The sequence below is a fragment of the Ahaetulla prasina genome, chromosome 12, assembly GCF_028640845.1.
Source record: "Ahaetulla prasina isolate Xishuangbanna chromosome 12, ASM2864084v1, whole genome shotgun sequence".
NCBI lineage: Eukaryota > Metazoa > Chordata > Lepidosauria > Squamata > Colubridae > Ahaetulla > Ahaetulla prasina.
In genome coordinates, this window is record NC_080550.1 from 25,849,808 (window position 1) to 25,863,578 (window position 13,771).

Here is a 13,771-nt window from a genome sequence, read left to right on the forward strand (position 1 = left end):
TTGTTCTGGTGTGCAGTGCTCTATAGCGTCGTTTTGAGGGTAGGAGTTGAAACAGTTTATGTCCAGGATGCGAGTGATCTGCAAATATTTTCATGGCTCTCTTCTTGATTCGTGCAGTATACAGGTCCTCAATGGAAGGCAGGTTGTTAGCAATTATTTTTTCTGCAGTTCTAATTATCCTCTGAAGTCTGTGTTTTTCTTGTTGGGTTGCAGAACCGAACCAGACAGTTATAGAGGTGCAAATGACAGATTCAATAATTCCTCTGTATAATTCCACCTGTCATTTCAGGTTCCCAGATAAATAACGCTCTTTCATCCCTCTGCTGGGGCTCCCTGTTGACTGAACCCACCACTGGCTGACCCTGCCCCTCTCCCTCTCCTCCCAGTCACTACTTGTCTGGCCTGAAAAGTTAAGGGTAACAGCAGGGGATGGAGACTCACTCCATATTCCAGAGTGGGAGCGAAGCACCACTGTACTTGCCTGATCTCGCGGGCACCTCTTCCAGCCCTTGTTGATGCTGCGCCCACCTCAGTCACTCAGGGAGTCATGCAACTTGCTCTCCACCTTGCGCAGCACAGTTAAATTTAGCACGCTTCACAATGGGGGAGACAATGTCCCATCCTCCTGGAGTCCATTATGACACGGAGCATCGGCCACAGCCAGGCCGGGCCAGTGTCTCGGGGTGGAGAGCAAGTCACGTGTCTCCCCGAGCAACCTAGGTACCAACAAGGGCCGGAAGAAGTACCCGCAAGACCCAGCAAGAGATAAGGCATGTACAGGGACCCTTTGCTCCCGCTCTGGAATATGGAGCAAGTCTCCCTCCCCCGCTGTCACCCTTCTCAGGCCAGGCGAGGAGTGACTGGGAGGGGAATGTGAGGGGCGTGGCCAGCCAGTGGTGGGTTTAGCCAACAGGGAGCCACAGCAGGGGGATGAAAGAGCCGCATGCAGATCTGGAGCCATGGGTTGCCGATACCCGTCCTGCAATAACGCCGAGGCTTCCACCCACAGTCTAGCTGGTTGAATAAATCCACATTTTAAGTTTTTGTCTATGAACGCTCAAACCTCTTCTAGCTCTCGTGGAGTCATCAAGTCATCAAGTAGAGTTTAGGCTTTGGGAGTTTAGCCCCAGGAAGGATTTCAATACCATAGTCAGTGATATGAGATAGGAGCATGTCGGAGCCCTTTTCACTAAACAACTCCCGTAGATCCCAGTAGATCCCTTTTCATTAAACAACTCCCGTAGATCCCAGTACTCCTTGGAGATTCTGGCCTCACTTTTCAGATGCTCCTGCACACTGCACTGCGAACCACTGGAGTCGGTTTCATTCTCACCCAGGTTGGTCAAAGCTCCCAGCCCCTTGCAGTGCTCTGTCAATGACCTCTACCCCTTGCAGCGCTATCTTAAGTGTTCTCAGAGCTGGCTTCTCTGCCTTCCTCCTCTGGGTTGGCACCACTTTGAGGCTGGGCTTTGTGAATTGGCACTCTGCAACTTGATGTCCCTCCTTCCTGCATTTGAAACATGTTGTGGATCATGGTTTGGGCCAGGGGTGAAATGCTCCCGGATCGGACCGGATCGCGCGATCCGGTAGCGATGGCGGCTGCTGGTTCGGAGGACCGGTAGCAAAAATCCCTGGCTCCGCCCCCCCGTCTCTGCTGAGCCGCACCATCTGCAGAGGTTTTTTTTTTTTTACTTTTAAAAGCCGGTTTTGCTTCAGCTGAAACAGGCCTTTAAAAGTATTAAAAAAAAAGCCTTTGAGGATCCTGCCCCTCAGCTGAGATCGGCAGAGACTTTAATTTTTTTTTAAAAAAAATTAAAGTCTCCTCTGGCGATCTCACCCGAGTTCCTCATCAGCAGAACCTTAGTTGTACTCTTACTTGTAGAAAACATGTTTTCTACAAGTAAGAGTAGAGATTCTAAGGCACTTACCTGATTACTGATGAACGCATGGCTCTTTTTCCAGCCCGAAAGCAGTTTCAGTTTCAGCCAGACAGAATCAATCACTCAGCTAACTCAGCTAATCTATTTCCTCGGTGATCAACTGGCTTGCTTTGCTGGCTGAGGAACTCTGGGATTTGAAGTCCACAATAAAATAAAATAAAATAAAATAAAATAAAATAAAAAAGATAAGATAAGATAAGATAAGATAAGATAAGATAATAATAAAATAAAATAAAATAAAATAAAATAAAAAAATAAAATAAAATAAAATAAAATAAATAATAAAATAAAAAAAAATAAAAAAAAAAAGATAAGATAAGATAAGATAAGATAATAATAAAATAAAATAAAATAAAATAAAATAAAATAAAATAAAATAATAAAATAAAATAAAATAAAATAATAAAATAAAATAAAATAAAATAATAAAATAATAAAATAATAAAATAGTTGTGCAGCTTTCTGAGCTTTGGTGTGTTTCTGTAGTGTTTTACTCTAACTACACAAACACACAAAATCTCAGAAAGCTGTATGTGGCATATTGTGTGTGTGTGTGTGTTGTGTGTGTGTAAAGTGTGAAAGTTGGTTTTTGAGCTTTTTGTGGCTATGTGAAGTGTGAAGTGCAGCTGCTTTTACATTGTGTGTGAGTCAGTTGTATTGTGTTGTGTATGTGTAAAATGTGAAAGTTGGTTTTTGAGCTTTTTGTGGCTATGTGAAGTGTGAAGTGCAGCTGCTTTTACATTGTATGTGAGTCGGTTGTGTTGTGTTGTGTATGTGTAAAATGTGAAAGTTGGGTTTTGAGCTTTTTGTGGCTATGTGAAGTGTGTTCTGCCCCCTTGCACTCACCTCATTTACCTGTGATGGCCCCAGTCGTAGGCTGCTGCTTTTAAATGTCAGATCAGCTTGCAATAAGGCTAGCCTTATTGCCGATTTGATCCTTGAAGAGAAGGCTGATCTGGCTTTTATAACCGAGACCTGGCTGGGCACAGATGGAGGCGTTCCCCTTGTAGAAATGTGCCCAGTGGGTTATTGAGCATGGCACCAGTCTAGACCTCAGGGCCAGGGAGAGAGTGTGGCTATCAGAGAATCTCTAGAAGCCTCCAGAGGCACTGCTCCACAAGTGCACGGCTGTGAGACCCTTTTTCTTAGGTTGGGCTCAAGGGATCAGGTGGGATTGCTGCTTCTGTACCAACCTCCCTGCTGTGTGGCAGCTTCCCTACCCAGGTTCCTAGGCCTTGCTGCGGGGCTGGCAGTGGAGTTCCCCAGGCTTATAGTTCTGGGGGATTTCAACCTCCCATTCCACACTAATTGCATCTGCAGATAATCACCCAGCGACCCTCTTTAAGGTGAGCTACCTCCTGGGGAAGGAGGTGATAGAGGTCCACCTGAAGGAGCACGCTGAAGAATTTGCAAATTTTCTGGAAGACAAAATCGCTCGACTTCATTCCCAGCTAGATGCTGGCATGGTTGCTGGTCCAGTGGAAGCCCCTGAGGCAGGTTCTCACCCTGTTATCTGGGAACAGTTTCACCCTGCTGCTCCTGAGGAAATGGACAGAATCCTAGGGAATATGCACGCAAGCACCTGTGTTTTAGACCCATGTCTCTCCTGGCTTGTGAAAGCTTCCCAGGAGGTGACAGGCGGGTGGCAGTGATTAATGCTTCCCTACAGGACGGGGCAGTGCCCCAGCACTTTAAGGAGTCTGTGGTCCACCCTCTTCTTAAGAAGCCATCGCTGGACTCCACCTGGTTGAATAATTTCTGACCTGTCTCCTATCTTCCCTTTTGGGGGAAGGTGGTTGGGAAGGTGGTTGCGTGGCAGCTCCAGAGGTTTCTGGAGGAAACGGATAATCTTGACCCTTACCAATCAGGATTCAGGTCTGGATTTGGGACAGAAATGGCATTGGTTGCACTTTTGGATGATGTCTGGTAGGAGTGAGATGGGGTAGTGCATTCATCCTTGCTCTATTTGACCTACCTCGGTGGCTTTTGGCGATATTCTCCTAGGTATTCTTCAGGGAATGGAAGTGGGAGGCCTTGTGCTATCCTGGTTCACTTCCTTCCTTCCTCTGCGGCCGCTCTCAGTCAGTGTTGATAGGAGGGGAGAGATCTGGCCCTCACCCAGTGCTTTACGGGGTTCTGCAGGGCTTGGTAATCTCTCTACTCTTGTTCAACATGTATATGAATCCGCTGGCTGAGATCATCCATCACCATGGATTGAGGTATCACCAATATGCTGATGATACTCAGCTGTATGTCTCGGCCCATGGTGAGTTAAGCGATGCCGTGTCCTCCCTCTCGCAGTGCCTAGAGGCTGTTTAGGGGCTGAATGGGGAGCAACAGGTTCAGGCTAAACCCGTGCAAGACCAAGTGGCTCTGGGTTTGGGGTTCGTTGGCTCAGGGAGAATTGCCACCTTTGGTCTTGGATGGGGTGGCACTACCCCAAACAGACCCTGTGTTTAATCTAGGGGTTTTCCTGGACTCACGACTCCTGTTCAAAGCGCAGGTTGCGGTTGTGGCCAGGAGGGCCTTTGTGCAACTGTGGGTTGTGCGCCAGTTACGCCCTTTCCTGGACCAACAGTCCCTAGTCACAGTCATTCATGCCCTAGTCCAGGGGTCACCAACCTTTCGGACCTCAGGGTCCACTAAATTCATAATTTTAAATCCTGTGGACCACTAATATGATCTGCCTAATGACCAACTGGGTTGGCATGGCTAGGTGGTCATGCGACTGGGTGGGCGTGGCCAACTCAATGTCACTCACATCGAGGGGTGCCTTGTCAGCCTCTACGTGCACCTCCACTCCCAGCCACTCCTCGCCTCCCCGCCCAGGCTCCTTAGGGCCCCAACAGGAAGCAGTTGCTGGAGCTAAGCAGCCACCATGAGAAAGAATTGGCAAAACAGCTGGCTCAGTTCAAATTGGATCTGGCCGAGAAGGAGGCTCAGCAGAAGCACCTCACTGAGGACTAGGAGCATAGGCTTTCCAAGCAGAGGGAAGACCTTGCAGGAGTGCAAGGCCAGATACTGCGCCTGGAGGCTCAGCAGGCTGAGATGGTCAGCCAGTTCCAGGCCATGATGCAGTCTTGCTGGAACAAGGTCCTCCGGCTCTTTGCCACCAGCAGCACTTACTTCCAGCCTTCGCCCAAACCCAGGAGGCCAAAGCAGACCCCAAGTCAGAATTTCTGTCCCCCTCAGATCCACACAAAAAGACCCCATGGGGGAGACTCTCTGCAGCAACACAAATGTTCATTTGTGTCCCTGATTTAGTGCAATATAAAAAATGCAAATAATTTTTCTGAGGACCACCAACATTTTCTTATGGACCACCAGTTGGTGACCACTGCCCTGGTCACTTCCTGTCTTGACTATTGCAATGGGCTGTACATGGGGTGCCCTTGAAGAGCATCCAGAAGCTCCAGTTGGTTCAGAATGCAGTGGCCTGCATGGTTTTGCGCAGACCTCAGTGTGCACATGTATCACCTCTCCTGCAGGAGCTGCATTGGTTTCCGATTTGCTTCTGGGTGCAATTCAAGGTGCTGGTTGTCACCTTTAAAGCCCGTCATGGCTTGGGACCAGATGATCTGATGTACCGTCTCTTGCTAGTCACATCTATCTGACTCATCAGAGCGGGAAGGCAGGGAACGTTGCGGATCCCATCCCCGAAGAAGATACACCTGGTGGGACCCATGAGAAGGGTGGCTCCCTCTCTCTGGAACATCATTCCCCCAGAGATTAGAATAATAAAATAATATAATATAATATAAAATAATATAAAATAATAAATTAACACTTGCCTAGACCAATCAGAGATCCCACCTTGGCAGCCTTAACGAACTGGAGGGGCATGATTTAAGAGAGCGGGCTGCAAGAGCCCCACCTACTTCAGGGGCGAGGGGACCAAATTCCCTGCAGATGCCCTTGCAAGACTTGGCTACACAGTCTCCCAGGTTGCTTCCCATTTCCTTGTGGCCTCATCAGCCATTTTCTCTCTTGCTGATCCCAGGTTATTCTCAAGGACCTTGAAGTCTTGGCAGAGATTGCCTCCTCCCCAGCTGGCCAGATGGAAGGCCGAGGGCTGCAGGAGGGCCCTGGGCTCCGGTTGGAACAACTGGACCTGCCTGTGCCAACTTTGGTCAAAAGTAGCCAGGCTGTCTCCTCCTCCGGTAAGTGCTTCATCTCCAGCCGCTACCTGGCAAAGGGAGCAGGTCCCGAGCAGCCCTGGGCTTTGTCTTATCATTCCAAGGGAGGCCATGAGTAGATAGAAGTTCCCTCTCGTGATGGTGGAGGAGCAAAGCCTTCTGCCCGTCTGCTTCAGACGTGAGGTTCTCCTGGCGGGTTTTGCTATTGCTCTCTTGGGGGTTGAGGGAATTGGGGAAGGTCTTTCCATTGTTAGGCTGCATTGTGATGCTTGTAAGAACAGAAGTTTTTTGTGCCAATGGTATTGTAATGGAATCAAAATCTTGGCTTTCTTCACCTCATCTTCAGCCAACTGCTTGGCCTTGTTCCTGCATGCTAAACCTGAGCTGGACAAAATTAATGTGTGGGCTCTGTAAAAAGAAGCTGAGAGCAGTGGTGGGATTCAAATAATTTAACAACAGATTCCCTGCCCGAATGACCAGCTGGGTAGGCATGGCTAGGTGGTCATGTGACTGGGCGGGCATGGCCAACTTGACGTCACTCACATCGAGGGGCGCTTTGCCTCGCCTGGCCGCTCGTGACCGTGGGAATGCTGCAACGGTCATAAGTGTGAAAAACGGTCATAACTCACTTTTTTTAGTGCCATTGTAACTTTGAATGGTCACTAAATGAACTGTTGTAAGTCAAGGATTAACTGTATAAAAATACAAAAAGCTGCTTTGCTTTCAAAAAGCTGCCCCAAATACCAGTCATTAGAAATGGGGGATCAAGGACAATCACAGCAATCATGGAAACCTAAACCATTCTCTCAAAATACTTTTTTCTTTTCTTTTCTTTTCTTTTCTTTTCTTTTCTTTTCTTCTTTTTTCTTTGAATCAAGTTTTATTGATTTTTTTCTTTCACCACCCCCAACTTATTTTATGAACAGAGTATTGGCTATATCATGTCTTATACAACTTGTCCTATCCAAATACGTTTAACATAGTTACAATTTCTGCCAAAATATTCTTTTTCCATACTTTTTAATCATATCTTAATACTTCTATGCTTATTATATAAACAACATCTTCCACCCTTAAATTCTAATTTCTCCTTTTTTAATAATTTATATTCTCTTTTAACTTTCATAGTGATTCATTCTTTATGAATGAATCACTATGACTATCATTAAGTGTTGTAAGTGTTATACCTTGATGAAGGTATCTTTTATGTACACCGAGAGCATCTGCACCAAGACAAATTCCTTGTGTGTCCAATCATACTTGGCCAATAAAAAAAAAATTCTATCATAGTGATTCTTTCTTTATCTTGATAGATTTAAATGTGTTCGGGGTTGCATTTCTTCCATTTCATCTTTTTGTTTTACAGCAATCTTTCTTCCTCTCTCCTCTCTTTCCTCTCCCTCCCTTCTTTTGTCCTTTCTACTTTCCTCCTCTCCTACTCCTTCTCTACTTCCTCTTCCCTTCTCCCCCTCCTCCTTTCTTCCTCCCTATCTAACCTCTCCTACTCTTATTTCCTCTCCCTTTCTTCCTCTCCTCTTCCCTTTCTTCTATTCCTCTCTCTTCTTCCTCTCTTCTCCCTTCCTTCCATCTCCCTGCTCTTCCAGTCTCTCTCTCTATTGCTGTATTCATTTTCAATTCAGTAATTTCCACTATGGTGTCTTGGCAACTCTGATTTTTCCTTCATTTATTGAATATATTTCTCAGAATTCCCATCACATTTTAATTATTAACAATGTATTTCAATTTATTCCATTTTAATCTTAAAACCTATTAGCTTAATTAACCTTCCACCTCGTATTTTCTTTAGTTCCTAATATCAAATAATTTTTTTTTCTCTTTTACTAGCATTTCAATTTTATATCTCTGTTTCAATTATTTTCACATATAAACCGTTCTATCTTTCACATTGCATCTGCTGATCTGTTTTACATTAAACAATACGCTTCTTTTTTGCTTCTTACATTTCATTTCATCCTCTTACATCATTTTCTAACATTTCAATTTTATAACTTAATTTCAATTAATTATTCCATTTTACAGTAATCTGTATATTTCTTCTATTTTACCTCTTGCATACAATTTCTACTATTAATACCATAAATAAACATATTAATGCTTTAATTCCCTTTCTACTATCCATTATTCTTTCCCTTTTACCCATTTTCTTTTGGTCTCTCCAGAATTCTATTTCTTAATATTTTCCTCCCTTTCTCCCATTCTCTTATTTCCTTCTTTTTCTTTTTATATTTATTGTATCTTCTCTCCTGCATCCTTTCTCTAGTTTTTAAAATTGTATTGTAAAATTGTGCCTCCTCAAAGTTAAAGCTACAGGCCTGCCTTGACTGCACTGATTGGAATGTTTTTGAAAAGTACCTCCGCAGACTTAGATGAACTCACAGATACTGTAAGATCACATGTACATATGATGTACCTATATATACAATGTAACCAGGCTTAACCCAGAGGCAGTTTCTGAAAACACTTAAGCAGGGCAATAAAGATAAGGATTAGGCTAGAAGCAATGCAGAGAGGCACACCAGAATGTTTCCTTCCTGACAGGATTAGCCCTGTAAAGGAACTCCAGTGACATTTGACCCTTTTTTCCTTCTGCTTGGGACCTGCAGGAGGAGCAGATTCAGGAAAGGGAAGGAGGAGCCCTGCAGATTCCTTTGTTTTCTGCAGGATGGGTGTGTCCTCCGTTCCTCTTCTTTAGCTAACCTCCTCCTCTCTTCTCCTTCCAGGAGCCAAGAGCATGGGGTGCTCTCCCTCTACCCCCACCATGAATTCCTACTTCTACCAGTTCATGATCAACTTGCTCAAGAGGTTCAGCAGTGAGCGGAAGCTGCTGGAGACCCGGGGAGCTTTCATCATCAGGTGAGCCCAGGCAACGTCTTCTCCAGCCTCTGAGCAGTTTGTCCTTCATGGGTCACCATGATTGGAGCCTCCTGCCAGCTCTATGATAGGCTCCCGGCTCTGGCCCTTTTCTGGAGACGGAGCCAGAAAGAACAACCTCCTGACCATCAAGTTAGTAGCAGTACTGTTTGGGCCTCACGGGAAAGAAAAAATTGCCGGCACTTTAAAACAGGGTCTAAAATTATATGCCTGTGTTTCGGAAATTCTCTTCAGCAGCTGACCATTCTGAAATCTAGAATTATCCTGAGATAAAGTCCTGTGGGCTTTTGCAAAATTAATTGCCTCCAGGCCCTGTTTTCAGTTCATCACAAACATGGGAGAGAGAGATGCTTCTTTATCAGTTATTGGACTAACCTCATCCTCGATTGGTTTGGGTCTGGGGTCCCCAGTGGAGGGGGCCAGCTATAGGGATTACCTGCTGAGGAAGGAGAGGAGAAAAAGGAGCTGATTTCCCCAGCAAAGTCAATTTGGACCTGTGTGGCTACTGCTTGCCTGTGCTCTCCTCCGTAGCCCCGAAAGGCTCACCTGTTGGCCTGGAGGAGGCAGTTTGGAGGATTAGACGCACATCTGGCAACTTGAGAGCATGCAGTCGCAAAATGGTTGCCACAGGAGACTTGTCTCTTGATAAAATGGTAGTCCCACTCAGCAAGATCACTTATAAAACCCCATTTGCCTACTCCTTACTAATTCCAGTGGTTATTCACAAGTATTCTAGTGCAATTATCCCGATGACGTGCAACATACCAACGTCTTGTATTTTTTATAGTAAATGTCAGGTGGGCAGAGATCCTTTTGACCAAGGAAGGGAATGTCTTGAAATAGGTTCGCCATCATGGGTCTATCGGCTTGGGCTTTGTCTGCAGCACTGCCTTAGGCGTTTGGGGGAAATATTCGGACAGGATGTGCCTGTCTTTCAGCAGAGGGCAGGACTCGCCTCCCCTCGGCACCGCTGGGCCTCTCAATCCCCTGGGCTTCATCTGGCACTTCCCTGGTAGTGGATCCTACAGGCCTTTCCTCAGGATGAGGCTGGCAGGGGAGAGCAGGGTGCTTCTGGCCATTCTTCAGTGTCACTGGAATGAGCCCAGCAGCCACAGAGGCCTCTTCTTGGCTGGGAAGGACTGGGCCTGCTGCTGAGCCAGGATGGCCTTTGGGGTCAGAAGGGCTCCAGGCCTTTGCATGGGCTGCCCGAAGGGAGCTTTGGTTTCCCCTCCCCTTGGCCAGACCAGGAGCTTTCAGCCAGAGAAATGGTGGTCTTTATGTCTTTTTCAAATTCCTTTGTTAATAAATAGAAGATAAAAAGACAATCATCATCTTTTAATGACCCTATAATCCCTTGCGGTGTAGAGTCTTGGCAACTGAATGAAGCTAGCAGGGCCTTAATGGCTGGACACCCTTCCTGTCGCCAATGTGGAGGTTTGTTCAGCAGATATACTCTCAGTGTTCCCAGAGAGAGAGAAATATCTGCCTCTACCTAGGATCGAACTTACAGCCTTCAGATGGTGAGGCGAGAGCTCTACCTCTAGGCTACCGCACCACTCCCAGAAGATAAAAAGACAACAAACAAACAAACATAAATAAATAAATAAATAAAAATCCAAAAGAAAGAAATCTGTTAAAATGAATGTATGTGCATCAGAAACTCACCTCTTAAGCAACAAATTAAATTTTGATCACATTGAGTTATTGATCAGACTTTTTGCTGCTTCAGTTAAAAACTACTTCATATGCAGGAAGTACATAGGTATTTTCCATCTGGGCTTTAAATATGATGCACAATTATATCATTCTTAGGAATAAAACCATTTTAGTGACAAATTTAGTGATAAATTAAGTTTTTCTCTCTCTAATGTACTCTTATTTTGAGTTTTGACTTCCAGATTTAAAAGCCAGGCGATTCTCCAGCCCCCAATGCATTTGAATAGTGAGTCCCAAATTGTTTCTAAATGTGACCATGTAATTCCCAGGCTGGTCTCCCTTCCCCTATTGCTCATTTGGCTCATTCGCTTTCAAAAGAGCTGTGGGTATGTTTTACTTCCCTGTGGCCAATTTTTCTCCTGGTTTGATGACTCTCTGGGTGTTATGCTGCTGGACCTAAAATGTACTTTTTAATCGCCATGAGCAAGAATGACTTTTCTCATGAAGGCTTGCCCTTGTAAGTATATCCGAAGTATGGCTGGCCCTCCTTGTTCATCTTTGTTCAGAATCCCTCCTCCACCAATTCCTTCTTCCCCTTTCTCCGCTGTTGCTCCCAACGGCCCCTCTCTTTGCCTTGGCTGGCTTCTCCCAAACCTTGGTGACAGCCAAGTTCTCGGGATGCCCCAAGAAAGTGGACCGGAGGCATGGCTGATTCAGAGTCATTCCCTGCCCACGGTTGGGAGCTATTCCTTCGAAGACTTGCATTTTTCCTTGCGAAGACGTTGCCTTTTCCTCCTGGGTGGGACCGACTCAGTCTTTGTCTGGATCCGCCTGGGTGGACCCCGGAGCCCCTGGGATGGGCAGCAGCCTGGAGGAGAAGCAGTCTCTGAATTGGTAGTTTTTCCTATGGTCACATTTACATTTTTGTTATCCAGTAGGTGAATCAAAAAGTGGGTGCCAAAACCGCCAACCTCAGGATATGGACTGAAATGTATTATTTGATCAAATTGATTTGGGCACATTGTCGAAAACTATTTATTTTATACCCTGCACCTGATAGAGGAAGCAACATGTGATTGGCTAGAAACCGGTCTCTTCATATTAAAGGAATCTAAATAGTGACATAGAAAATAATAATAAGCTAGAGTTTTGAGTTCATATATTCTAAATTTCTGAATTTCATGTTTCTTACCTTAAAGGTTTGCCTTTTTCCAACAATTTCTTGTCCACCCAGTTACTGGATTAAATTTAAAATTTTTGCTTTATCAAATCATTTTTTCTCTAAAGTGTAAGCACATTTTCAACCGAGTTATGGGGATGGAGCAATAACTGCAAAAACAACACTAGAGTATGTATGTTTCGATAGTATGACTCTTAAGAGGCCCACAGCATATTCTGAGCAGTGCTTATTCCTGCTGTGCTGTGTAAAACAAAACCAGTTAGGCAAATGTCATAAATGTCCCAATTCATAATTGCATTCTGTATGCATACTTGGGATCCTTAATGGGATCGACAATCAGAATAAAACTGATGTGAGTGAAACTGAAGTGAAGGAATGCTGGACGTGTTCTTTGGAGACTTTCTGGGAAGGAGAGAAAAATGAGAAAATGTGAAAATGATACCAGTGGTGTGAATGTTAAAGTCCAAGAAAAAATAACAAAAATGAAGTCACAAATACAATATAAAGGTTGAGGAAGAGTAGGATATGCCCTCTGTGGGAGTTATTAAGATATGGATGTATTTGTTATCAAGTGACATGGGGAACTGGTGAGCATGTGACGGGCATTTCTCCACTTGGCAACTCAGAGACTGTGGTTCCATTATTAGTGCAGAGAGGAAAGGCGGACGGACAGATGGAAGGATCATGAGGCTCTCTGCGCCTGGAAGAGGCCGACAGGACCATCGCTGAGAGGCTCTGAAAGATTTGGGAAGTGCTTTTGCTCCTCAGCAGCACATGAAGAAACGTGTGAACTGTATATTGATTGATTCTAAAGAAAGGATCCGATAAAGCTTCCGTGATGGAATGTTGTGCATGAGAGTTGCTCAATGGAATAACTATACAGGGAGTCCGTGACTTAATCGTAGGTTTAACACCGTTTGAAGTGCTGAAAAAGGTGACCTACGATCAGTCCTTGTACTTGCAACCGTCACAGCATTCCTCAGTCACAAGATCAACATTCAGGCCTTCAGCGACCAGCATGGGCTTATCCTGGGGTCACAGGCTGCCTTGGCTGAAAGACTCCATTTCCCCAGCGAGGCCTGCTGTCTGTCGGCCTAATGGTGGGCTTGAGGGACGGTCCCAGAAAGAGCAGCCCACGGCAGCTGCAGCCAGGTGGGCAGGTTGGGAGGAAACATCCCAGGTCACAAAAGTGAAAAGGAAAAAAGGCCTCCCCTTAGCTGTTTATACTTTATTTTATTGATTAGTCTGTTGACCACACACACACACACACACACACACACACACACACACACCCTCTAAAGGAAATGACACAAACTTTGTGTGTCCCAGTGTCGGGTTCATCTGTGCGAGGCACATCGTTGCAGCTGAATAGGAGCTGCCTCCCCAGCCAGGCTTCTCCAAGTAGAAGCCAGGGAAAAGTCAGAACTTTCTGGAAAGTAACTCCTCCTCCTGGGCCAATGCCCCCCCCTTTCTGCTGTAACGTGGGTTGGGGGGGAGAGTTGGAATCACTGCGAGATTCCTGGGAAAGCTTTGCAGGCTGCTCTGGCCTTTCCGTCGTCGGCTTCTGGAGCAGCCCTTCTTTCCCTGGGGAGAGAGAGGAGGACAGTCCCTAAATCCTCCTGCAGGAAGCAGCGCTTCCTTCCCCTGCGCCCAGCTGTGGCTCGTCTAAGCTGAAGTAGCCTATGCTGGAGTTGGCCTATCCTGCCCGGGCCACATGTTCTGAGTCTGAGCTGTGGGCAAGATTGGTTGAGTGAGTTCCAGGTGACACGTTGGTCATCCAGAATCAGAGTGGTTTCCTGGTTGCTAAGAAGGAAAAGCCACTGGGACTATTTGGAAATAAAGAAGGCCAGGAAAGCCAGGCAGACGTGGGGCTGAACTGCCAGCAGCCTGATTCTCCCCAGCTGGGAGGCTTTTCATCCTTGGGTGTTTCCTCCAGTGAAGCAGAGCCGAGTCTCTCTTCGGGGACT

The 13,771-nt window shown here is 45.7% G+C and overlaps 1 protein-coding gene across 1 annotated transcript in view; it reads left to right on the top strand.

Annotated features, from left to right (window-relative positions):
- Positions 1–13,771, top strand: part of VAC14 (VAC14 component of PIKFYVE complex) — a 61,282-nt gene that overhangs the window by 34,735 nt on the left and 12,776 nt on the right. Inside the window, exons 13-14 of the mRNA XM_058154864.1 lie at positions 5,941–6,100; positions 8,818–8,950. Of these exons, the coding sequence (XP_058010847.1) occupies positions 5,941–6,100; positions 8,818–8,950 (293 nt within the window). The remainder of the gene's footprint in view (positions 1–5,940; positions 6,101–8,817; positions 8,951–13,771) is intronic.